The sequence below is a fragment of the Macaca thibetana genome, chromosome 7 (genome assembly GCF_024542745.1).
Source record: "Macaca thibetana thibetana isolate TM-01 chromosome 7, ASM2454274v1, whole genome shotgun sequence".
NCBI lineage: Eukaryota > Metazoa > Chordata > Mammalia > Primates > Cercopithecidae > Macaca > Macaca thibetana.
In genome coordinates this window covers 42076354-42103972 of record NC_065584.1, presented here as the reverse complement: position 1 = coordinate 42103972, position 27619 = coordinate 42076354, and the positions used below count along the sequence as shown (strand labels likewise).

The window sequence follows — 27619 nt, the reverse complement described above, 5'->3', positions numbered from 1 at the left end:
ATACATCAGTTTTCTCTAAGTACTCTTGGAATCTCCAGATAATGCTTTATGTTTTTAGTTAATACAATCATTGTAGGTGATTTCTAGATGTGTAATTTTTCTGACAATATACGTTTCTAACTTTATAATTTTCATAAGCAAATAATCCATACTCTTAAGCATGCCTTGAGCAGAGGAGTTAATACAAAGTGTTGAGAAGGGATGAAGCTGGAGCTACACCTGGGTAAGGATTATTCCCCAAACCTCTCTACCATCAAACTGGATTTGTAAAAGATAAAAATTATCACCATTATCTCATTATATGAACTCTTGAAAGTTTTTCTTTTGCTACTTTTTCATTCATCTAAAGATACTTATTGAATATTTTGTCTGTGATATGCGCTCTTCCACCTGCTGATTTTAAACAAAAAGAAAACAAAAAAATAAAATAAGCAACCAAAAAAAGTTCACTCTTTTGGAGCTTAAATTCTAGTAGGGCATGAAAGATAAGAAGTAAGTGATATTGTATATTGGAAAATGATAACTGCTTGGAAAAATATATAATAATCAGGGAAGGAGTGTTAGCAGCAGTGAATCCACACAGGCCTGCAGCAACTCGATTCTTGCCTCCTTGGAGGAAAGAATTTGGCCGGGGGCACATAAGGCAGAGTGAGAGATCGAGGCAAGTTTTAGAGCAGGAATGAGAGTTCATTAAAATGTTTTAGAGCAGGAATGAAAGGAAGTAAAGTACACTTGTAAGAGGGCCAAGCAGGCGACTTGAGAGGATCAAGTGTGCTGTCTGACCGTTGACATGTGCCTGTATATATTGCTGTGGTTCCAGGGTTTGCATTTCTTCTTACCTGATTTTTCCTTGAGGCAGGCTGTCTGCATGAGCAGTGGCCTGCCAGCACTTGGGAGAGATCGCTTATGCAGTGTGTTTACTGAAGTTGTGCACATGCTCATTTGAGGCTTTTTTTTCCTTACCAGTTGAGTGATCCTAGAGGAAGGTCATATAACAGTTAAAGTCTGCCATTTTGCTTCTTAGTACACATGCTTGAGCCAGCTCACACAACTCTTGAAAACTTATCAAGAAGCTGCTGATGATCAGCTTCAGTTGTTTTCTATCTATTTAGGAGACTGCCTTTCCCTGGCACCAGCTGCGACCAGTTAAATTATTTTAGAGAGTTTAACAACTGCCTGACCATCATCTGATAGTCACCTGACATTGCTTGGGGGTTAAGAGGGTGACTTCCCCTGCCATCTCATGTCTGCCTAGCTACCTACTCAAACAGAGGAGAGGAAAAACCAAGGGATGAGGGTGACGGGAGAGAGTGTTGGATTTTTAAGTGGGATAACCTGGGAATACCTTATGAAGATGGTGACATTTGAGCAAGGATTTCAAGGTCATTTAGGTGAGCCATGTGAATAGATACCTGAGAAAAGAGCATTCCAGGGCAGGGAAGAGCAAATAGAAAAGCTCTGGAGTAGGAATATACCTGACACTGTCAGGGGTTAGCAACAAGACCAGTGTGACTGAAATAGAAAAATCAAAGAGTATGGTAGTGGGAGATGAGATCAAAGACAAGGATGAGATCAAAGTGAGCCATATTGGGTGGGGTCTTCTAGGTCAAAGTAGTAATTTTGGCTTTGACTCTGAGTGAGCTGAGGAGCCAATTCATGTTAAGAACAAAGTAGTAACATTAGTTGCCTGATGTTGTAACAGGATCTGTCTGATATATTGAGAATAGAATTTTGACATAGGCAATGGTGGAAGCAGGGAGACCTTGTTAGGAGGTTGTTGTAATCCAAGTGAGAGAAGATGGTGTCTCAGTTGGTAAAAGTGCTGGTGGTGATATGTGAAAAATTAGAAATTAGCTATAAATTTGCCGACAGATTTGTAGAGGATGTTAGACAAACAGAGACTCTTGCTTTTTACTTTTCTTTCTTGCTAAATGCAAGTCATAATTTTTATTTAATGCAATATAAATAAAACCATTTGTAGCAGCCCTAAAGTTTCTCTTTTTAGCTTACTGGAGATTTTACTTTACTCTGCAGGTAATCCAGCATGTTGTAATTGAAATTACTGATGCTAAACAGAGTGGGAATTCTGATGCTAAACAGTCATTTTATTAGTTTAGACCAGGACTCAGCAAATTATGGCCCAGAGACCAAAGCTGACTCATTGCCTGTTTTTGTAAATAAAGTTTTATTCAAACACAGCCACACCTATTTATTTGCGTGTTATCTATGGCGGCTTTCTGCTGCAAAGGCAAAGGATCTTAGAGATCCATAGAGACTAAAATATTTACTATCTGGGCCTTTAATGAAAAAGTTTGCTGACCCTTGGTTTATACTGTTAAGAGTTGTGTAAAAATTTTCCTCTGATCTTTTTCCAGTCACTCAGAGTGTTTAACTTTGAAGAGAAAAATTAAAAGGTGACATGAAATGATAGTAGAGAGAACCAAGAGGTACTAACAAATACTAACATCAACTTCTTTCTCTATGTTAATTTACTCATTTGTTTGCTTTGCGTATTCACTTTCCTCCAGATCTCTGTAGTGATCTATGTTGGGAAACAAGTGCAGCTGACTAGCTTGAACAAAAAAAGTGTATTTTCTCAACAGTGAAAATTTACTATAGGAATGAATATTGGATTTTAAGAGACTGATTTTTGAATTGCACAACCTTGATAGAAAATAAAAGATGAGTACCAGCATCGATATGAGCATCAATCTTTATGAGGAATTTGGCATTCATCTTAAGACTTTGTGTAATCCAGTGAAGCAGTACTAATAAGACCTCCAATGTTGTTTGTTTTAACAGGTCTATAATGACGGATCTATACTACCTCAGTCAAACAGATGGAGCAGGTGATTGGCGGGAAAAAGAGGCCAAAGATCTGACAGAACTGGTCCAGCGGAGAATAACATATCTTCAGGTAAGAAGGTTGAGTTAAGAATAAATTTGAGTGAAAAAAAGAAGGATCATGATATAACTAAGAGTAATAATTTCAGTTAGTTTTTAGTCTTCCTGGCCCTTGCCTTTTGAAAATAAGTACTCACATATTTTACATATTTATTCAGAAAGACACTATGTTACTCCTTGAGTGGAATACAAAGATGGCTAAAACAAAGACCCTGTCCTAAAGGGAGCTACTTCTTACACACGTACACACACACACATGCAATACAATACAAATATAGCATGTTACATTTATAGGAGAGAAATAGATGAAATGCTTATTGGGGTTTTGAGTAAGGAGACATCAGGGACAGTTTTGTGGAGAATGTATTGTTTGAACTGAATTATAAAAGATAGTTAAATAGGATTTGGACACACAGAAATGAAGGAAAAGAATGTACCAGCTGGAGGTTATCATGTAAGCTGTGGCTCGTAACTGGGAAAGAACAGTACAGGAAAATATGATAAGTGTGGCAGTTCAGTTTGTCTGGAATTTTAGGTTGTGTGAAAGGAGGGATGGAAAATAAGTTGGAAAGGTAGGCTTGGAATTACAGATTACAGAGTTTAAGTTTTATCGTACATAAGCAGTAAGTGGTCACTGAAAGATTTTACTTGTTTTACAAATGGTACTATAACAGAAAGTATTGGTAAACATCAAGTCTCAGCCCCTTTAAAATTAATTTCTCTTAACTTTTTGTGTTCTTTTCTAGTTCTTATTAATATGTACACACCGTCTTACATATTTGTAAGGAAATAATTTATTTTTGATTTTGTTTTTCTGCTTAATGTGCCATAAGCATTTTTCTATTTTGGAGTCATAACCTGCTTTTGAAAGGTTTTACATACAAAAGTGGTATGATGAGAGTGGTACTTAAGTGATATTAATCTGAAAGTAGTATTTTAGTTGAACTTGATTATTTGAAGAGACTAGAAGCAGGGAGACAAGATAAGAGGGCCATAGTGCAGGTAAGAAGTATTAAGGTATGTGGCAGTTTGCATTGGAAGTGAAGAGACAAATTTGAGAGAGATTGGGAAGATAAAATTGATAGGCCTTTCCAAGTAGATGAAAGAACTGAAATGGCTGGGATAGTGGGAACATCCTTACCTGATAAGGCACTGAGAGAGAATCATTTTCAGGGGAAAACAATGAATCAGTAGAATCTTCAAATCTCAAAATGTTTGCAGTTGAAATGACCATGGAACATCCTCCACCCTCATCTTTTCTAATGCTGTGGATGGCATGCTATCTGTGTATGCTCTACTTTCCTTGTAAAGTTAAAGTGTTGTGTAAAAGCAAAATGACAGCCAGTAATGTGGTTCTATATATTTTAAGGTGCACATTTTTCTACACTTAAATAGGAAAAAATAGAAAATCAAGTGTTTAAAGAGATCATTAAAAACCAAACTGATCTTGGCATGCTATCTTGGTCTCATACCCACATGGCCATTCATCAGAGGTGTCTGCAGAATGAGAAACACTTCACCTCCTGTAGGGAAGAGGTAATTATCTCCTATCAACTAGAACCTCACTCAGTGAACTATAAACGGCTGGTGGTGCAGAACTATCATCCTTATTTAAAATGGAAATAACTGTGGTTTCTGAGCTTCCTCCATTTCCTCATATTCATTAAATTTTCACCAACTACATCTGGTGATAGTTCTAAACTATGATCTGGTGATAGTTCAGCTACCTAAACTGTAACAAGTACCTGCCACCTGCTTTAGTTTCTTCCCCCCTCCCTTGGTTTTTAGGTGGCCAAGTGCTTTCACCTGTAGTGCTAATTTGATCCTCCATATGCCGATTTTTGTGGTTCCGTATTAGAGAATTTCATTTGCAAATCATGCTAATAATGTGAAGCTACACTGGCTTTTTAAAGTATAGCAAAATCTAGCACTTTACTTGGACCTTACCTTCAGTTTCAGATATTGCTATTTCACAAGTTGTTACTTTCATGCTTTTCCTCCCCCCCTCCCCCCGCATTGGGAGAAAAAGGTGATTTTAATATTCAAGGAGATGGGGACAATCTCAGTAGAGAAAAAGTGCTTTGGAAAAATATTTTTCTTTTTTTTCATAGGTTATTGGGGTACAGGTGGTATTTGATTACATTTCTTTAGTGGTGCTTTGTGAGATTTCTGTGTGCTCATCACCTGAGCAGTATACACTGCACCCTATTTGTAGTCTTTCATCGCTCACTCCCCTCCCACCCATTCCTCCAAGTCCCCAAAGTCCATTTTATCATTCTTATGCCTTTGTGTGCTCATTAGCTTAGTTCTCACGTATCAGTGAGAACATATGGTGTTTGGTTTTCTATTCCTGAGTTACTTCACTTAGAATAATAGTCTCCAATCTCATCCAAGTCACTCCAAATGCCGTTAATTCATTCCTTTTTATGGCTGAATAGTATTCCACTCTGCATATACATACACATATACCATAGTTTCTTTATTCACTCGTTGGTTGACAGGCATTTGGGTTGGTTCCACAATTTTGCAATTGCGAACTGTGCTGCTATAAACATGCATGTGCAAGTATCTTTTTTCATGTAACAACTCCTTTTACTGGGTAGATACCCAGTAGTGGGATTGCTGGATCAAATGATAGCTCTACTTTTAGTTCTTCAAGGAATCTCCACACTGTTTTCCCTAGTGGCTGTACTAATTACATTCCCACCAGCAGTGTAAAAATGTTCCCTGATCACCGCATCCAGGCCAACATCTACTGTTTTTTGATTTTTTTGATAACAGCCATTCTTGCAGGAGTAAGGTGGTATTGCTCTGTGGTTTTGATTTGCATTTCCCTGATTATTAGCGATGTTGAGCATTTTTTTCATGTTTGTTGGCCATTTGTATATCTTCTTTTGAGAATTGTTTATTCATATCCTTAGCCCACTTTTTGATGGGATTTTTTTTTTCTTACTGGTTTGAGTTCTTTGTAGATTCTGTGTATTAGTCCTTTGTCAGATGTAAACTTTGCAAAGATTTTCTCCTGCTCTGTGGGTTGTGTGTTTACTCTGCTGACTGTTCCTTTTGCTGTGCAAAAGCTCTTTAGTTTAATTACGTCCGAGCTATTTATCTTTGTTTTTATTGCATTTGCTTTTGGGTTCTTGGTTATGAAATCTTTGGCTATGCCAGTGTCTAAAAGGGTTCTTCCAGTGTTATCTTCTAGAATTTATATAGTTTCAGGTTTTAGCTAAGTCCTTATTCCATCTTGAGTTGATTTTTGTATAGGGTGAGAGATGAGGATCCAGTTTCATTCTCCTACATGTGGCTAGCCAGTTATCCCGGCACCATTTGTTGAAAAGGGTGTCCTTTCCCCACTTCTTTGCTTTGTTGAAGATCAGTTGGCTGTAAGCTTTTGGCTGTAAATAAATGTCTGGGTTCTGTATTCTGTTGCATTGGTCTATGTGCCTATTTTTATACCAGTACCATGCCGTTTTTGTGACTATGGCCAGATAGTATAGTTTGAAATCAGGTAGTGCGATACTTCCGGATTTATTCTTTTTGCTTAGTGTTGCTTTGGCCATGTGGACACTTTTTTGGTTCCATATGAATTTTAGAATTGTTTTTTGCTAATTCTGTGATGAATGATGGTGGTATTTTGATGGGGATTGCGTTGAATTTGTAGATTGCATTTAGCAATATGGTCATTTTCACAATGTTGATTCTACCCATCCATGAACATGGGATGAGTTTCCATTTGTTTGTGTCATCTATGATTTCTTTCAGCACTATTTTGTAGTTTTCCTTGTAGAGGTCTTTTGCCTCCTTGGTTTGGTATATTCCTAAGTTATTTTATTTTTATTTTTTTGCGGCTATTGTAAAAGGGGTTGAGTTCTTGAATTGAATCTCTGCTTGGTCGCTGTTGGTATATAGAGAAGAGCTATTGATTTGGGTATGTTAATGTTGTTTCCGTAAACTTTACTGAATTCTTTATCAGTTTCTAGCAGCTTTTTGGAGGAGTCTTTAGGGTTTTCGAGGTGAACGATCATACTGTCAGCAACAGTTCGACTTCCTCTTTAACTATTTGGATGCCCTTTATTTCTTTCTCTTGTCTGATTGCTCTGGCTAGGACTTCCAGTACTGTGCCAAAGAGGAGTGGTGAGAGTGGGCATCCTTGTCTTATACTAGTTCTCAGAGGGAATGCTTTCAACTTTTGCCCATTTAGTATTAGGTTGGCTGTGGGTTTGTCATAGCTTTTATTACATTGTGGTATGTCCCTTGCATGCCAATTTTGCTGAGAGTTTTAATCATAAAGGGATGCTGGATTTCGTTGAATGCTTTTCCTGCATCTATTGAAATGGTCAAGTGATTTTTGTTTTCAATTCTGTTTATGTGCTGTATGACATGTATTGACTTGTGTATGTTAAACCATCCCTGCATCCCTGGTATGAAACCTACTTGAACATGGTGGATTATCTTTTTGATATGTTTTTGGATTTGGTTAGCTAGTATTTTGTTAAGGATTGTAGTGTCTATTTTCATCAGAGATATCAGTCTGTAGTTTTCTTTTTCAGTTATGTCCTTTCCGGTTTGGTATTAGGGTGATGCTGGCTTCATAGAATGAATTAGGGAGGGTTCCCTCTTTCTCTGTCTTGTAGACTAGTATCAAAAGGATTGGTACCAATTCTTCCTTTGAATGTCTTGTAGAATTCAGCTGTGAATCCATTTGGTCCTGGACTCTTTTTTTGTTGTTAACTTGTTTAATTACCATTTCAGTCTCGCTGCTTGTTATTATTCTGTTCAGGGTATCTAATTCTTTCTGATTTAAGCTAGGAGGGTTGTATTTTTCCAGGAATTTATCCATCTCCTCTAGGTTTTCTAGTTTATATGCATAGAGGTGCTCATAGTAGCCTTGAATGATCTTTTGTATTTCTGTGGTGTCAGTTGTAATATCTCCTCTTTCGTTTCTTATTGAGGTTATTTGGATTTTTTTCTCTTCTTTTTTTGGCTAATCTTGCCAGTGAGCTATCAGTTTTATTTATCTTTTCAAAGAACCTGCTTTTTGTTTATCTTTTGTATTTTGTTTGTTTGTTTGTTTCAATGTCATTTAGTTTTGCTCTGATTTTGGTTATTTAGTTTTTTCTGCTGGGTTTGGGTTTGGTTGGTTCTTGTTTATCTAGTTCCTTGAGATATGACGTTAGAATGTCAGTTTGTGCTCTTTCAGTCTTTTTGATGTGGGCGTTTAGGGCTATGAACTTTCCTCTTAGCACCACCTTTGCCATATCCCAGAGGTTATGATAGGATTTGTCGTTACTGTCTTTCAGTTCGAAGAATTTTTTAATTTCCATCTTGATTTTGTTTTTGGTCCAGTGCATTCAGGAGCAGGTAATTTAATTTTCATGTGTTTGCCTGGTTTTAAAGGTTCCAATTGGAGTTGATTTCTAGTTTATAGTAATATATAGCTCAGTTATGACAAGAAGTTTGGTCTCAATTTTAGTAACCTGTATATTGGTTTACTTGAGAGGACCAATTTCACAGGACATAATGGAAAATTAAAAAGGCACTTTGGGCAACTAGAGTTTAGTGGGACAAAGTCCATGGTTGTCAAAATCATTTTCTCTTCAGAGTTGAAGGCTGTATGGCATGGTTTACAAAGATTAAACTGATTAAAAGATTATAATAATCGGATTGAAGACAACCCCAAGTATGCTATTAGGCTCAAATAGAATAGATCAAGCAAATCTCCTAAGGACGTTAGCCTTTTACTGCATATGTTTATCTAAAAAGTTTTTTCTCACAAAATGAACATATAATATTGGGTTGTATTAAATGCCATTTTGTCCTGGTCTTACTCTTGTGTTACATAAATCATAACATTGAGAAAATGCTATTGTTTCTATTTCTGTAGTTTCTGATGAAGTCCATTTTTAAAACTGCATGTTGCTGATATATGATCAATATGAGTCCACATTTTACCATAATGTAAGTCATTTTCCTAGACTTTTGGGTGATTTTACATGGAAAAGATTATCTTTAGAAAATTTATGTTGTGATTTCTCATCAACTTATGTTAAATAGGCACGATGAGTGAGATCTGTATACTTCAATGCCTTAGTTTTTTAACTTGTTTGGAGCAGTTGGAAGTTGGCAGTTCTCATGAAAAGTGCTGCTAGTTAGGGCAAATAGCTTCTGGGGAAGGATATCTCCCAGTTTAACTTGAAATTATCGGTCTTCTGGTATATAAAAATGGATTTTGTTTTCTGCGTAGCCCCAAAGTTGATATTTTAAGCAAAATTAAGCCCATTTCAGGTGAATAAAGTATGTAAAAAGAAACAACAGTAAAGATTTATTTATATTTATTTATTTATTTTGTGGAGATGGGATCTCCCTATTGTTGCTGTCTGCTTAGTCCCTAGTTCAGCTAGGTCTGAGTTCTTGTTCCACAACCAAGAAGAATGAGGCATGTGGACATGTGGAGAGTGAGTAGAGTAGGATTTATTAAGCAAAAGGAAAGCTCTTGGCAAAGAGAGGTGCCCTGAAAGCAGGTTGCCAGAAGCGGGACTGACTTCTGGGTCTTTTATGTGGCAGAAGCCAGTAAGTTGTCTGTGGGTTTTGCCCAAATAGGAGAGGCAAAGCTCCCTCCTAGGGGTGTTGCATCTGCACATGCTTGAGGTTGGCCAGAGTGACTCCATCTTGGTTATTACTCATGCGTGCCTAAGCCAAACTGACAGGTGGTAAAACCACAATGTTAATGTCATGTTAATGACATAATGAGCTCGGTCAAGTTAAGAACATTTAGGTTGATTTATTGCACCTGCGCCTAAGTTGGGACAGTTGTTTCTGAGCAACACCCTGGCACAAGGGGAAGTTCTTAACCACATTTCTTCCTGTTAGCTGCAGAAGCAGTGTAGGTTCTGTCCTACAGTTGTTCCTGTGAACATTGTCCTTCTCCCAAGACCCTCCCTCTCTGTCTACCTAACCAGCCCCAACTGCCTCCTCTCTCACTGTGTTGCCCATACTGGTCTTAAACTCCTGAGCTCAAGCAATCCTCCTGCCTCGGCCTCCCAGTGTGTCAGAATCACAGGCATGAGCCACTGTGTCCGGCCAAAAAGAATTTTTGGTTTGCTTCCGTGTTTTGCTTGCATTGGTTTATGTTTTGAATAGGACTCTTACTGGAAATTGGTAGATTATTTTTCTTTTTTTTTTGAGAGAGAGAGGAAAAAAGGTATGAAAATGGAAAATAACTATTTCACTTTCTAAATGAAGATAGAGTTTTTTTTTCCATTCAAAAATAAGTTTTATTGGTGAAATAGAAAACTCCAGTGACAGTATATGATCCTTTGGAAAAAGGGGAATGTTAATGCTGGGGATGCATTATTGAGGCTACTAAACATACATTTCAGCTTATGGCACCCCTCACTCTGACACAGGATTTTCTTGATCCCATTTTTCTTTGAGAGGACTAATTCATTAAGATAGATTTAAAGCCAGAATATAACTATAGACATTATTTATCTGCTTGTATACTGACTCTGAGATCAAATTAATCATCACATGTTTTTAGAGTTGTGAATTGTGTTCTACCAAGTAATTCAGATTGCATTTGTATTTCTGCCTAACCAGAATAAAGCCAGAAGTGGTAATATCTGTAACTTATTAGAAAAAGTTGTCAGCTTAACTACATTAAAATATTTGCTAAATATTTAATACAACTGGGATGGGCAGAAACTTTCAGAGCTTTTCCCTATTTGAAAGAAATTTTTAGTTTAAGAGGAGACTATCTAGGAAAAAGAAGACAGTTTCTCAGAACTAAAACCTAAGAGTATACTGAGAAAGAAAATACATTTTCCAAGATAAAAAAAAAAAAATGAACAACTTGACTAAGGACAGAACAAGAAGTGGTAGTGGATATGGTGGCATGGGTAGATTTCATGAAGTAACAGAGGGGATTGCTGTACTGGAAGCTGAGTAAGGACATAGGCTGGTGATAGGAAGTAAAGAAAATTTATTGAAGGAAGTTTTCTGAGCATTATTAAAAACAACTTTATTTTGAATTCTTACAGATTTTACAGAGCCCTTGCTTGTGGGAGCTTAGGGTGCAATTGAATAGTTCATTGGTGCATTCATTCCTTAAGTATTTGAATGTGCTGGGCATTAGGTACATTGCTGGGGATATAGTCATAAATCAAATAGACATGGTGTCTGCCCTTAGGAAGTTTAAAGTCTAGTAACTTAAACTTCCTGAGAGTATTCCTGGATTGTCTTCAAATCCAGACACACACACACACACACACACACACACACACACACTTTTGAAACTCCTTACAATTCTTTGTTTTGATAAGTTATATTTCTGATCCTTTTTTTGGATCTTTCTGCTATTTCCCATATCTCTGGTACACTAAGTTTTCCTATGGACTCCTTCATCATTCCCTTTTAGAAAACTTTTATTATGAAAAACTTTAACATATATAAAAATAAGAGCTGGTGGCCCCTTTTGTCCTCATCACCCAGCTTTCTGATCAGTTTTGTGTCATCTGTACTACCAGTGCTCCTTACCATCTCCAGGTTCATTTTGAAGCAAATCCCAGACATTTTATAATTTCATTTGTATTTATTTCAGTATGAATTTCTAAAAGATAGTTTTTCAAAACATAACCACATTCTATTTTACACCTAAGTACATTAAGAATCATTGTTTAAAATCATCAAATAACGAGTTGTTGATCAAGTTTCCCCAACTGCCAAATACATTTTAATGTGCCATTTAAAAAATGATTATCAATCATCACAAGAGCAATTTGATTATAAGCTCTGCATATACTTTTTCTTCCTGGAATGGAAAAATGAGAGAAGTAAATGGTCAGAAGAAAAATGAGGGTGGCCTGACTTGAAATAAATAAAATAAAGCAATAAAGAAATAAATATAATAAATATAAGCAAATGATGATAGAATAACTTAGAAGAATGCAAAAATTAAAAGCAAAATTAAGATGAAGAAAAATAAAAGAAGCAAACCAATGGATCTAAGAAGAAAAGAAAAAAATGCTACGTCATCTCAAGTGAAAAAGCAGATGGTAAATACTAGAGCCAATTTTATAAAATTATAGTTATCATATTGGTTTTTAAAATCATTTCTTAGTTGAATTTCTGCAGCTAACAGCTTCTATTTCTCTTAAGCGTTTACCATTCTTGGTCAAAATACACAATATTCTTGGAACATATTTTTAATGTAATTGTTGCTTATTGCCTTCCTAAATAATGATAATGTGAACTTAAACTCTTTATTGACCTTCATACAAAAGTAGAATCTGTCAACAGTATTCACTCATATTATTTTATTTAATTTGAAGATAAGAGCTTGGAAGAATAACATATCATATCTGTGTTCTCTAACATAATATTTCATTTAGCTTTGAAGAATTTCCCCCAAAGCAAAGTGCTGCATTAGAGAATATTAACATAGAATGGATATAAATAAATGAGTTAATGAGTAAGTGAATTATCAGTGTAACACTAAGAGAACTGATATATTATGGTACCTTTGGTTCTGTGCTATACTCCAGAGCCTGGAACGGTGCCTACCATAATTATAAATACTCCATAAATATTTTTGTATGAATAAATTAAAAACCTAGCCTGAATTGACTATAGAAAAGAATTTAAAACAAAAGAAAAATAGAACCAGATGTTTAACACAAATAAGAAGGCTTACTGATGACTTAAATTCAAGGGTAATCTCTTTATTGTTTGGCAGTAGTTTCTTTTTCTTTTTTTCTTTTATAGCCTTATTGAAATATAGTTGACATATAATGAACTGCACATATTTAGAGTATACAATTTGTTAAGTTTTGACATGTACATACACCCATGAAACCATCACCACAATCAAGATAGTGAACTTATTCAATACTCTGAAGTGTGCTTATGTCCCTTTGTGTTTCTTCCACCACTCCCCACCTTCATCCCCAGGTTTAACACAGATCTGCTTTCTATCATTATAGATTAGTTTGTGTTTCATAGAATTGTATATAAATGGAGTCATATAGTATGTACTATTGTGTCTGGCTTCTTTTACTCAGCATAATTATTTTGACATCTATAGTGTATGTGTTAATAATTTGTTATTCTTAATTACTGACTGGTATTCTATTATATGGTTATGCCAAAATTTATTTATGTGCCTGTTGATGAACACTTGGTTGTTTCCACTTTGGGGCTGTTATAAATAAACTGTTGTGAATATTTATGTACAACTCTTTCTGTGAGCATATACTTCCATTTTTCTTGGGTAAATACCTAGGAGTGGAATGACTGGGTCATATAACAGTGTAGGTTTAACTTTTTAAGAAACTGAACTGTTTTCAAAAGTGATTGTACCATTTTATATTTTCAACCAGCATTGTTTGAGAGTTTTAGTTCTCATACACCCTCAGTAACACTTGGTATGGTTATCTTTTAAATTTTAGCTATTTTAGTGTATGTGTAGGGGTATGTCATGGTTTTTTGTGTGTGTATGTGGTTGTTTTTTTCATTTCCCTGTAAGTATTGTTGAATATCTCTTCATATGCATATTTTCATTGGCATATCGTCTTTGGTGAAATGTCTGCTTAAATCTTCTGCCTATTTTTTAATTGGGATGTTTGCTTTCTTATGGAGTTAAGGTTCTTTATATGTATTCTAGATATGAGTCCTTTGTCTGATACGTGTTTTGGAAATTTTTGTTTGGAAATTCTAGTTTGCAGCTTGCCTTTTAATTTTCTTAACAGTGCCTTTTGAAGGGCAAAAGTTTTTAATTTTGACAAAGTCCAGTTTATTAAATTTTTAATTTATGCTTTTGTATTTTGTATTTACGAAATTTTTATGAAGCCTAAGGTGACTAGAATTTTTTTCTGGTTTCTTCTGGGAATTTTATAATTTTAGCTCTTACATTTAGGACTATGATCCATTTTGAAGAAGGACGTAAGCTAAAAGTTGAGGTTCACTTTTTTGCATATAGCTATTCAATTGATCTAGAATCATTTTTTCAAAGATTATCTCTTTCCTATTAATTGCTTTAGAACTTTTATCAAAAATCAACTGACTGCCGGGCGCAGTGGCTCATGCCTGTAATCCCAGCATTTTGGGAGTCCAAAGTGGGCAGATCACTTGAGGCCAGGAGTTCAAGACCAGCCCGGCCAACATGGTAAAACCCCATTTCTACTAAAAACACAAAAATTAGCCAGGCATGGTGGTGCACACCTATAATCCTAGCTACTTGGGAGGCTGAGGCGGGAGAATCCCTTGAACCCAGGAGGCGGAGGCTGCAGTGAGCCAAGATGGTGCCACTGCACTCCAGCCTGGGTGACGGAGTGAGACTCTGTCTCTAAATAAATAAATAAATAAATAAATTGACCATACATGTGTGTCTATCTTTCTGTTAGTACCACACTGTCTTGGTTACTGGCTTTGTAGTAAGTGTTTCAACTAGGTAGTGTGATTTATCCTTCTTTTTTTGAAATGTTATTCGTTATATGTTCTTTCCTTTTCATTTAAATTTTAGAATCAACTTGTCTGAGTGTTGCTAGCACATAGAAATGCAATTGATTTTTTGTATATTGATCTTGCATCTTGCCACTTTGCCAAACTCACTTGGTGCTTTTTTGTAGATTTCATCAGAATTTCTACATAAAGTTTCATGTCATCTACAAATAGATACACTTACTTCTTCATTTCCAATACGGATTCCAGTTGGCAGTAGTCTCTTTGAGTCATTAATCTTAATTAAATAGTACAATTTACTATTAGGATAACTTACAGTAAGCCACAAATTAATTCGTCCTTCATTTAAAACTAAAATCCTTACCAAAGTCCAAATTTCAGCTTTTAGGTTTTCTTAGCAAGAGTTTTAAAACATTTTGAGATTCCTAATGGTAATGAAGGAATTTTTTAAATTCCTGAGAGTACACGCACTAAACTGCCAGCATTTTGACATTTTTCAGTTTACATATTTTTTTATATTCAAATTCTCCTAATTATCAATAATAAAAGGCTTTCACAACATCATTCCTTATTAAGAGTATATAAGGGAATACATATTTAGGTAATTAACATCTGTGACCTGGAAATAAAATTAATAGATTCCAGCAGGGCACGTCGGCTCACGCCTGTAATCCCAGCACTTTGGAAGGCTGAGGCAGGGGGATCACAAGGTCAGGAAATCGAAACCATCCTGGCTAACACGGTGAAACTCCGTCTCTACTAAAAATACAAAAAATTAGCTGGGCGTGGTGGCAGGCGCCTGTAGTCCCAGCTACTCGGGAGGCTGAGGCAGGAGAATGGCGTGAACCCGGGAGGCGGAGCTTACAATGAGCCAAGATCGCGCCACTGCACTCCAGCCTGGGCGACAGAGCGAGACTCCGTCTTAAAGAAATAAATAAATAAAATAAAACAGATTCCATTATAGATGCTACTCCCTAACTCATTTAATCTTTGAGAGTAGCAACACCTAGTAGAAGAGAGGTTTTATCCTTTCAACTTTCTTGAATATACATTGAACTTAAATTATAATTTATTTAACCTAGGTGTATCAGCCCAATGTGTACTTGTTTTAAAGTTATTTCTAAAGTAATTTTCTCTTTCTACAAATACGCCTCATTTTTTTCAAGAAATGGCGGGTTTCGCTATAGTTCGACTCTGACCTAAGTCACAATACAGATCCAAAAACAATTTTCCAAATCTTAAAGCAGGTCTGATTTCCACATATAAGTAGAGTAATAATGGGAGTTCTGATTTAACTACCAAGTCTCAAGATGAAAGTTCTTCCACAATCCTGGTATGAGTTCCAGGGAAGCAAGAATTGTGGAGTAGCAAGATGCCTATAAGGGGAATATGTAGGCTCTTGAGCAGAGGCAGATTCAGGTTTGGGGGATACACCTGAAACCTATTCAACTTCTGGTGCTGTCTTTATAAAAAGGAATGCAAAATATTAAATGTTTACAATTATTATTCATTGTATTTTTTTGTGTGTGTGAGATGGAGTCTCGCTCTGCCCCCGTCTGGAGTGCAGTGTCGCGATCTCTGCTCACTGCAAGCTCCGCCTCCCGGGTTCAAGCCGTTCTCCTGCCTCAACCTCCCGAGTAGCTGGGACTACAGGTGCCTGCCACCGCCTCCCGGGTTCACGCCATTCTCCTGCATCAGCCTCCCGAGTAGCTGGGACTACAGACGCCCGCCACCACACCTGGCTAATTTTTTTGTATTTTTTAGTAGAGATAGGGTTTCATCATGTTAGCCAGGATGGTCTCGATCTTCTGACCTCGTGATGCCCCCGCCTCTGCCTCCCAAGGTGCTGGGATTACAAGCGTGAGCCACCGCGCCTGGCCAGTTATATTCTTTAATGTCATCACAAACACTGAATTAGCAATAGTGAACCACTATTCTAGGGGAAATACAGAGTTAGGTTCCTGTGAGATCAGCATTTTCATCAGCTGATTAACATATATCACCTTGTTTTATGTGTGTTTCTATTTAAAGAAACCTTATTTAATTTATATTGTTGATTCCTTAACATTGATAACTCATATGTGAACAAAGCTTATCCAACATACATACTTTCTCTGTAAAGCACACACAGCTTTCTTGCCCTTAGGAACACTGGACAGCACTTCACTACTGTGTTTGGGGGCCATTTTCCACAGTGAAACCACTGGGAAAAAAAGCACAAAAATGGGAAAAACAGCACTAAATATACTGCAGAAAGGACATTTGTTTATTGTAAGAGATTTGAAACAAGAAGGCAGAAAGTCACCTTGGCTGAAATTATGTGCCTTGGAGAACTCAAAATTTTCATTGCATTTGTCTATGAATGACCGTGAAAGCACCACGAGTATTGATTTGGGCATTACAAATAAATTTTAGTAGGTAAATTCACATGGAATCTGTGAATAGTAAGGATTGACTCCATGTTGAAAAAAGAACTAACAAATTACAATTGTGTAAAGCTGACAAACGCCACAAATACTAAACCCCAGAAAAATAATTTTTTAATTAACTGCTTGATACTCTTTATAATACTGTTTTCCCTTACATTTCTTAGCTGCATACCCTTTGTTTGTATGACAGTGATCTGTAATGTTTCCTGAAAAGAGAATTGAGAATGATTTTGTAATATTAATATTGTCTATAAAGAGAATGGAAAATCTGAATAGATTTTTTTCTCTAGCATGGTTGATTTAAAATGTTTTAAAGTTATTAATATTTGTGGTACGTAAACATTTGCAACTTCACATACATACATACTTCATATTTGTAGTACTGCTACAAGCTTGTGCCTTATAGACAGAAGAATTCAGATAATTTTATTTTATGTGATTCTCATCAGAAAAGGAAAAAATGGTTCATATAATTGCTTATGCTACATTTTTAATTGTGTACACTACAGTTTCAAGACTATTAGTGATGGAAGAGAACTTCTGTTTTGACTAGGCATCATTGAGAAATGCCTTCTTCATTTCTGTTAGTACTTTGTACTTGTCATGCTAGGAACCATGGGACACGTTGATATCACAGTGCATTCTCTTACCCTGTACCTATTTATGTCACAAAAATATCTGTCCACAAAAGCAACTGTGAACTACATAAATATATCTCTAAATCCAAACTAAATAATTCCCAGCTTAATTTCTCCATCACAGGATCCCAGAAATGCAGATGGCCACTTTGTTTGCTACCCAACACTAATACCAACCCTGGGAAAGTGAGATGGCACCGAATTCTGAGAGACAGATATCTTATTTAACTTAACTCTTTTAACTCATGTTGGTGAAATTTTACAAAAACACATCCAGGTAACATAGCACAAGCCTCTCCCAGGGACTTTGAAGGGATCTGTGCAAGCAAGGGTCCCTTAAGCTTACATTTCAGCAAATCTACTCCTAAGGAAGCTCTTCTCATTGAACTAGGAGGGCACCCCAAGTTCCTAAGGGATTCTCAGTCCTGCTTCCAAGATAGGAGATTCTTGAGAAACCAACATTAAGAAACCTGAAATACAGAAAGATATACTGCAAAATTAGATGAAAAGTAATAGATGCTGACCCTTTAAGACTGAGTGAGTTCTGTCTCTAATACACGGATATAAGAGAATGTCCAGATTGCCTCTAGTTAAAATTTTGTTTTAATTTAATATTAGAACAGCAGCTTTCCATTAAAAAGTGCTAGCCTCTGACTAGGACTCACTTGCCATCTCTCCTTAGAGCCTGCAACGCTTTCTCAAATTGACCAGCCTACAATTGTGTATCAACTGCTTGTTTACTAACTGCCAAGAACCTTTGTGTAAGTCAGCCATACCCTAGGTGTGAGTCTTGGTGATGGCAGACCGTAACTGAGCAGCCTTTCCAGTGACTTTTTTTTTTTGGTCTCTGTTCAGTAACCTTCATTGCCTCCTCTTCCTCTACCCCTCCCCTCTGATTGCTTAGCTAAGGATAGATTACCAAATGAGAATCCAAGATCAGGTAAGTTGTAGATATGGCTCATTGATAAGTCATATATGCATACAATTACATATCTTTGCAATCAAAACATATGGATATGCTCTGACCCTGAAAAATGAACATGATAGTTCTCACACATTAAATATTGTTCTGTGGTAGGTTGTCTAAAAAAGTATTTGGATGTTTGTTTACTTGGATTATGCAAATTCATGTATCATAAATTTGACCTATCTAAACCTAAAATACCAATTGTGATAAAAAATTTTAACAGGAGTGATGTATGTGATTTGCATAGCTTATGTCACTTGACCTCTCTGAAAGGTTTGCACATTTCTATAGAAAATGTCATTACAGTGATCTTATACTAGGCTCAAGGCTTAGGTCAATGGTATTCAATAGATGATAAAATACCCAGATAACTCAAGGTCTTATTAAAGTCCTTTGATTGTGATAGGGAGCAGGTGTTTCTTCTTGTTCCTCTAGTACGTTAAAGTACATTAAAGGAAGCTATGAGATTGAAGAACATTTGTAAGCTGCCATTTCTGAGCACTTTCTGTATGCTTAGTACTAATGCAAAGTAACTCTTATGATGCAGGTGTTGTAATGTTCAATGTGCAGGAGAGTAAATTGAGACTTAGAGAGGTATGTATTTATCTTTGTCTTTAATGATAGTATGAGAGGTGATTCTTCTTTCTCTAGATTATAAAAACTTGAACTTAATAGTGATAGAATGTAGAATTATGTGCTAAGTAGATTAAAACTCTGATAATCAGAGGTATGGGTAAAAAGCCTGACATTTTACAGTTGAAATATTAAACACATCCTAACCTGTCCATTACATCTATGGGACATCTTCTTTCCAGCTTGTAGGAAATGAGTAATAGTTGCTCTTAAATTTTGTTCCATGTATAGTAGAAGTATCCTGGAAGATTCAAAATATATTTATGGACTAAGTAAATGTTGTCAGGAAAATGTCAGTTTTAGCAGATCAGACATTAGGAAAATATTGCTACTAGTATGAATAGAAAGTAATGTGGACATTGGAGAATTTCCTTAGGTTTACTGAGGACCTAAATCTATGTGTCTCATTAAACGTAAAAAAAAAAAAAAAAAAAGTCTCAGAAGTTATATTAAAGCAAAATACAAAATGGAACAAGACCCTGGGGCTTTGCTTAGGGAGCATATATTTCTGCCCACTTTGTTGGAGGTTGCTTTTCCTTTTTGCCACCATGTTTTTACGGATTTTATTGGCCTAAAAGAGGTCAGCAAACTACTACCCTTAGGCCAAATCCACCCAACTGTTTTTGTACATAAAGTTTTGTTGGAGTATAACTATGCTCATTTGTTTATATATCACCTACTTTCAGGCTATAGTTGCAAAGTTGAATAATTTTTACAGAAAATGTACAGCCTGCAAAGCCAAAGATATTTACTGTCTCCTCCTTTACAGAAGAACTTTACTGACCATGGCCTAGACAGTGATGAAAATAATTCTTAAATGTTTTTCCTCCTATTTTCCTTTTCTTCCTCTTCCTGTTCCTTCTATTCCTTTAGCTATATATGAACTCTTGTCGGTATTCCAGGTGTCAGCTTTCTGAGCATATGCCTTTGTCTGCCTCCTGTTGAGGTTCCCACCTCCAACAGTTATTTTTTTCCATTTTTGAGGCTAAGGATTTTTACTCGTTAGAGTGACAGGACTAGATATCAGGAGTTAGGTAAGTACTCAAGAGTATACCCCTTGCTATGTTACAGATTGACCACCATTTTGTTTGCCTTTTGAAGAGCACAGTGATATTTTTTTTTTTTGAGATGGAGTCTCGCTCTGTCACCCAGGCGGGAGTGCAGTGGCGCGATCTTGGCTCACTGCAAGCTCTGCCTTCTGGGTTCATGCCATTCTCCTGCCTCAGCCTCCCAAGTAGCTGGGGCTACAGGCGACCGCCACCATGCCCGGCTAATTTTTTGTATTTTTAGTAGAGACAGAGTTTCACCGTGTTAGCCAGGATGGTCTCGATCTCCTGACTTTGTGATCTGCCCACCTTGGCCTCCCAAAGTGCTGGGATTACAGGCGTGAGCCACCGCACCCAGCCCACAGTGATCTTCTTAAAATGTATTAGTGTTACCGATGATAAAGATTTCAAATGTGTACAATGATGTCTTTTTAAATATTGGGACCAAATCCCAATTTATTCTGACTAATATCAGGTTCCACAAGAGGGAATTTGAAGCATCTCTGCTAATGAAATCAGTTTTCATTTTAATTTATCTTTGATTTTTTTGCATGTTGGAGGTGAGGAGGGAATTAGGGTAACACTTTTCATTTAGTTCTTAATTTTCTTCTGTTCTACTCTACAATAAAGTTCTAATGGTATATTGGAGCTATTATGGTCATGCTATTGTGTCCGGAATTGGTGGGTTCTTGGTCTCACTGACTTAAAGAATGAAGCCATGAACGCTCGTGCTGAGTGTTACAGTCCTTTAAGATGCTGTTCCTAAAGATTGTTCCTTCAGACGTTCAGATGTGTTTGGAGCTTCTTCCTTCTGGTGGGTTCATGGTCTCGCTGTCAGGAGTGAAGTTGCAGACCTTTGCGGTGAGTGTTACAGCTCTTAAAAGGGGTGCATCTGGAGTTGTTCGTTCTTCCCGGTGGGTTCGTGGTTTCGCTGGCAGGAGTGAAGCTGCAGACCTTCGTGGTAAGTGTCAGGGCTCATAAAGGTTGCGTGGACCCAAAGAGTGACTGGCAGCAAGGTTTATTGCAAAGGGCGAAAGAACAAACCTTCTACAGCGTGGAAGGGGTCCCAAATGGGTTGCCACTTCTTGCTCCAGCAGCCTGCTTTTATTCCCTTATCTGACCCCACCCACATCCTACTGATTGGTCCATTTTACAGAGAGCTGATTGGTCCATTTTACAGAGAGCTGATTGGTCTGTTTTGACAGAGTGCTGATTGGTGCGTTTACAATCCTTGAGCTAGACACAGAGTGCTGGACAGAAAAGTTCTCCAAGTCCCCACTAGGTTAGCTAGATACAGAGTACCAATTGGTGTATTTACAAACCTTGAGCTAGACACAGAGTACTGATTGGTGTATTTACAAACCCTGAGGTAGACACAGAGTACTGATTGGTGTGTTTACAATCCTTGAGCTAGACAGAGTGCTAGATGGAAAAGTTCTCCAAGTCCGCACTAGGTTAGCTAGATACAGAGTACCAATTGGTGTATTTACAAACCTTGAGCTAGACACAGAGTGCTGATTGGTGCGTTCACAATTCTTGAGCTAGACACAGAGTACTGATTGGTGTATTTATAAACCCTGAGCTAGACACAGAGTGCTGATTGGTGCGTTTACAATTCTTGAGGTAGACACAGAGTACTGATTGGTGTATTTACAAACCCTGAGCTAGACACAGAGTGCTGATTGGTGCGTTTACAATTCTTGAGCTAGACACAGAGTGCTAGACAGAAAAGTTCTCCAAGTCCCCACTAGGTTAGCTAGATATAGAGTACTGATTGGTCAGTATTTACAAACCCTGAGCTAGACACAGAGTGCTGATTGGTGTATTTATAATCCCTTAGCTAGACATAAAGGTTCTCCAAGTCCCCACTAGACTCAGGAGCCCAGCTGGCTTCTCCCAGTGGACCCTGCATCTGGGCTGTGGGCGGAGCTGCCCGCCAGTCCCCAGCCGGGCCTGCACTCCTCAGCCCTTGGGTGGTTGAGGGGACAGGGTGCCATGGAGCAGGGGGCGGCACCCGTCGGGGAGGCTTGGGCCATGCGGGAGCCCACTGTGGAGCGGGGGCTCGGACATGGTGGGCTGCAGGTCCCTAGCCCTGCCCCGCAGGGAGGCTACTGAGGCTGGGAGAGAATTCGAGCATGGTGCATGCGGGCAGGCAGTGCTAGGGGACCCGGCACAACCTCAGCAGCTGCTGGCCCGGGTGCTAAGCCCCTCACTGCCCTGGGCAGGGGGCGCCAGCTGGCCTCTCCTGCCAGGAGGGGGGCCCGCGAAGCTCATGCCTGTGCCTGCGGGAACTCACACTGGCCTATGATACTACCGGTTCCCGCCTGTGCCTCACCCTCCACACCTCCCCGCAAGCAGAGGGAGGTGACTCCTGGCCTCAGCCAGCCCAGAGAGGGGCTCCCACAGTGCCGTGGCGGGCTGAGGGGCTCAAGCACTGCCAGAGTGGGCGCCGATGCCGAGGAGGCACCGAGAGCCAGGGCTGCTAGCACGTTGTCACCTCTCACTATCACAAGAGGCTCTAGGGTCTAACAGCCAGAAAGATTAAGATGCAAATGCAAAAGGAACCATACAGATTTCAATTTGGAGAAGTAGGGAGTCTCTGACTATATTTGAATGGAAAGAGACGTCGTTATTTTTACCATTGCTTCTTATCTTCTCTCAACTATTCCATGTGTTTTCCGTAATTCTCACACCTTTTATTCCTTTCTTTTCATTGGTATAAACATTGTTCATTGTTAAACAAAATTTATCACCTATAAAAATCTGACACTTTTGTATGCCCATGGACTACCATTTCTTAGATAAAGATGAAGCATATCAGAAGCTGTCTAAGATTGTTAGAATTCTAGTTAACATTCGGCCAATAAAACAACCCTAAGTTTTGGACATTTCTCTTGCTCACATCTACCTGAGGTTGGTGATTTTTTGTTTGTTTGGTTGGGGTTTTTTTGGTGGGATGGGTTTGTTTTATTTTATTTTTAATCTGAATCTTCTTCCCTTGAAGCGGTAGCCGAACTTGCTGAGTTTGTGAGTATCAGGGATAGAAGATATCTTGAAGCCACAAGTCACATTTGAAATAGAAAAGTTGCTATTGTGTCCCATGTGAGATGGTTGATTATGTTTAAAGGGCTAAGGAAAAGATAGATACTGTGTGTTTGGCTTTGCAACCAAAGGACCTAGTGCCCTGCCTTTTGTACTTAAATAATGGCTGAAAATGGAAATAAAGCTGACCTCTAAGGAAAAGTTTTTAAATCTAAAAGAGTCCATCCTGTATTCAAAGTCTACACACTACAGAGGCTTTGAATAATTTCCTTAAATTTTCACTACTAGAGTTCATTTCAAGTAACTGTTATATTTTCCTTTTAAATAAGAGGATATGATACTGTTCTCAAGATTGAGAGACTGTTGAAAAAAAAAGTTGGTTTACCATTTTTAAAAGAAACATATTAGCAAATGCCTCTGAAAATACAGTTATTAGTTTGCCATTAAATGAGTAATGTTACAGTTGTGAGTTAAATGTGCATTAAATGAGAATATATTGGGCTTAAAATACAGTTTCAGGCTTCTATTTCTGGAAAAGATGTAGTAAACACATCATACATTATATATATATTCGTCTGTTCTTGTACTACTATAAAGAAATACCTGAAACTGGGTAATTTATAAAGAAAGGAGGCTTAATTGGTTCACTGTTCCATAGGTTGTGCAAGAAACATAGTGGCTTCTGGGGAGGCCTCAGGAAACTTACAATCATGGCAGAAGGGGATGTGAGATGTCTTACATGGTGGAGCCAGGAGCAAGAAAGAGGGCAGGGAGGTGCTACACACTTTTAAACAATCAGATCTCCTGAGGACTCTATTGTGAGAAAAACACTGGGGGAGGCGGTGCTAAGCCATTTGTGAAAAACTGCCCCCATGATCCAGTCACCTTCCACCAGGCCCCACCTCCAGCACTGGGGATTGCATTTCAACTTGAGATTTGGGTGGGGACACAGATCCAAACCAGATCACTGTGCTTCCTGCTAATTACAACAACAACAAAAAACTTGTAATTTCCTGGTTTTTGTGTGTTTACTTATTTGTTTTACTTCCTATATATCCCAGCTAAGGGTACTAGCAGCCTGCAGCTAGAAACCCCAGTGGACAGAGAGGGGGGTAAAAAAGCCCCATTTTAATGATATATATCCAGTTGAAGGCAAGTCATTTTAAAAGTTGCCTCCCTCCCTTCCCCAGGTGCTGTAGCTATGGAGATTGTGCGTATAGCCCTGTCCCTCATGCTTGTCCTGCAATAATGAGGGTACCCCTCCCACTCCGACTGAACACTGTTCCTGCCACTCCCACTGGGCACTGCAGCCATGGAAACTGTGGATGGAACTGCAATAACAAGTTGGCAACCCTCCCCAATGGATGTTACAGCCACAGAGACTGTGGCAAAGCCCTGACCACCATTTCCATCCCCTAAGCCTCCCAACTAGAGTGCAGAGGGAGGATTAAAAAGAGGAGGGAGTTAGAGAAACTGAGACTTAAAAAAATCTGTGTTTGAAATCCTGGGCAGACTCCTTAGCATCCTTTGCATGAAATTGATTAGAATCAATACAGAAAAAGGTTTTAGAATTGGGCTTTGCTGTGTTATACCACCTAGGTTTCAGACTGGCCTCTGGGTAGCCCAGTGGAGCAGAACAGAACAACACTAATTAAATTGACATTTGATTCACAGCCTATAAAAGTTGACTAAGACATGCATTGTGAATCTAAACAATTTGATTGCCTATCAAAATAGAAAATTTAAACAGCAAAGTCTCCTAACATAATATTCATCATATCAAGAACCAAGAAAATCTCAATTCAAAGAACAAAAGATAATCAGCTGACGCTACACCAAGATGACACAGATGTTGGAATTGTCTGACAAGGATTTTAAAGAAGCTATAATAATAAATATACTCCAATCGCAATTACAGTCTTGAAACAAATGAAAAAAATAGCAAGTCTCAGCAAAGAAATAGATGATATAAGGGGGAAACAAATGGAAATTTTAGAACTGATAAATAAAATAAATTAAAAATTAGCTCAGTAGTAAAACAGAGATGACAGAGGAAAGAAATGGTGCACTTAAATTTAGATCAATGTAAATTATCCAATCTGAACAACAGAGAGAATAAAGATTTAAAAAAGGTGAAGAGAGTCTTATGGGGACCTCTGAGACAATTACAGAAACATCTTCATATTTGTATCATTGAAATCCCAGAAGAAGAAAAGTAGGAGTGAGAGATTGAAGAACATATTTGAAGAACAGAGACACACAGGGAAAGAGCCAGTGAAGTCAGGTAGTGATTGGAGTGTTGTATCTACAAGCCAAGGAAGCCAAGGAATGACAGGGATGGCTGGCAACCACCTGAAGCCGGGAGAGAGACATGGAACAACTTCTTCCTTAGGGCCTCCAGAAGGAGCCAACTGTGCCAACACCTTGATTTTGTATTTCTGGCTTCCAGAACTGCCAAGAAACCAAAAGACAGGATGAGAATCAACACTTTGTGAGAGCCTTCAGTGGACCAGAAGCTGGAAAGGCCAGATACTCGCTTTCCTAGCACCCTCCCTGTCTTATACGCCCTCTGCTAGGATGACTGTGTGATTTGCACCTGGTTGATTCAATATAAGAGGAAGTTGGCTGGTGGGAACGTCAGAGAGATGTTTTTCTTTCTGATAAAAATGGAGAGCACATTACAAAAAAGCTCCTAGTATACTTCTTCTTCCGGCCTTTGGATATGGTGTGAGAAGCTTCAGAGGATGTAATGCTTTGGAGCTGTTACAGCCATCTTGTGACCACGAGGCATTCAGATAAAAAGCTAACATTCTGAGGCTGGTGAAGAAGAGACTGGCTGGAAACAGCAAAACATTCCTGGGACTGTCCTCTGATTTTCTCATTAAGTAAAAACAATGTGTTCTTAGTGTTTAAGCACTTTTTTTTTTTTTTTTGGAAATACAGCCAAAAGCAGTCTTAACTGATGTACAAGCCAGGTGCCTGACACAATGGGATTCAATATTGGATAAAGGAATAAGAGAAAGAATGAATGAAACTTCTACCATACCTACCTCTACTCCAGCTGTCTCTGTTAACAGGACCTCATCTGGAATACTTGAAGGCTGAGCTGGAATCATCTGAGAACCCATTCCCTCACTTGGCTGATGCTGGAAAGAGCCAAATATCTGGAACGTGGAATAGCAGGGGATCATTGGCCATCTCTCTCTCTATTGGTCTTTTCAGCATTGCAACTTCAAGGTAGTAGGATTTTTTACGTGGCAGCTGAGGGCTCCAAAGGTGGTCACTTCAAGAGGCAGAGATAGAGGGAGAACAAGCCAGGAGGAATGTGTGTCCTTGATGTAACCTAGCCTCAGAAGTCACATAGCATCACTTCTGCCGTACTGTATTGGTTAGAGCAGTCATGAGCTCCATTAGTTGGAAGAGGAGAGGTAGAGAGCTCCTCTCTTGATGGGAAGGGGCTGGTTGTAGAAAAGCATGTGGAACTGGAAATACTGCCCGGGCCTTTTTTTTTTTTTTTAATCCAGTCTGCTACAGCGCCTTATACACATCTCTGTTATCATATTGACCATCTCGATGTCATTCATGTCTTTCATGTCTATCCTTCTGACTGAAGGATGCAAGCATCTGGAAGTTTTAGTCTGTGATTTATTAACTTTAGTATCTGTGATACTTTTATAAAGATATGTTTAATAAATACCTTATTTTGAAGAAAAGAAATTGAAGAAATGACAGAAAACTTCTTAAATTTGGCAAACCTAAATATTCAAGAAGCTGAGCAAACTCCTAACAGGAAAAACTCAGATCCATTCCCAGATACTTTTTAAGTAATTTGCTAAAAACTAAAGACAATGAAAAAAATCTTGAGAGCAGCCAGAGAAAAGCAGCGCATTAGTTATAGAGGAACAATTTGAATGACTCTGGGTTTCTTATCAAAAAACATGGAGGCCAAGAGAAGTAGCAAAACTGTTTTGTTTGTTTTGAGCTAACATCTTGCTATTTTGCCCATTCTGGTCTCAAACAATCCTCCTGTCTTGGCCTCCCAAAGTGCTGGAATTATAGGCTTTAAATCAGATTTAAAACATTTTTGTGGTGCTGAAAGGAAAGAATTCTCAACCCAGAATTTTTCACCTAGGGAAAATACAATGAAGTGAGGAAAAGACATTTGTGGATGAAAGAAAACTCAGAGAATTCATTGCCAGCAGACTTGTGTAAAAAAGGAAGTTCTTCAGACAGAAAATGATGACAAGAGAATTCTGCTGGAACATCAGAATGAAGAAAGTACAAATTAATAAATACAGGGAATTGCCTAATCTTCTTCTGTTGAGTTTTTAAAATGTTTGGTTAGAAATAAAATTTCTGACAATGTCCGATATGGTTCTCAATGTATATGAAGGTGATTTTTAAAACAACTATATCATAAAAGTGGGGAGAGTGAAGGAACCTAAAAAGGAGGAAGGTTTCTGCATTCCATTTCAAATGGTAAAATGTTGAGATGAGTAGAAC

At 38.0% G+C, this 27619-nt stretch overlaps 1 protein-coding gene across 23 annotated transcripts in view; it reads left to right on the top strand.

The window, feature by feature from the left end:
• Window positions 1-27619, top strand: part of FUT8 (fucosyltransferase 8) — a 339734-nt gene that overhangs the window by 230374 nt on the left and 81741 nt on the right. For all 23 annotated transcript variants that reach the window (XM_050799254.1, XM_050799257.1, XM_050799256.1 and 20 more), the window contains one exon: window positions 2803-2917. In XM_050799254.1, the coding sequence (XP_050655211.1) occupies window positions 2803-2917 (115 nt within the window). The remainder of the gene's footprint in view (window positions 1-2802; window positions 2918-27619) is intronic.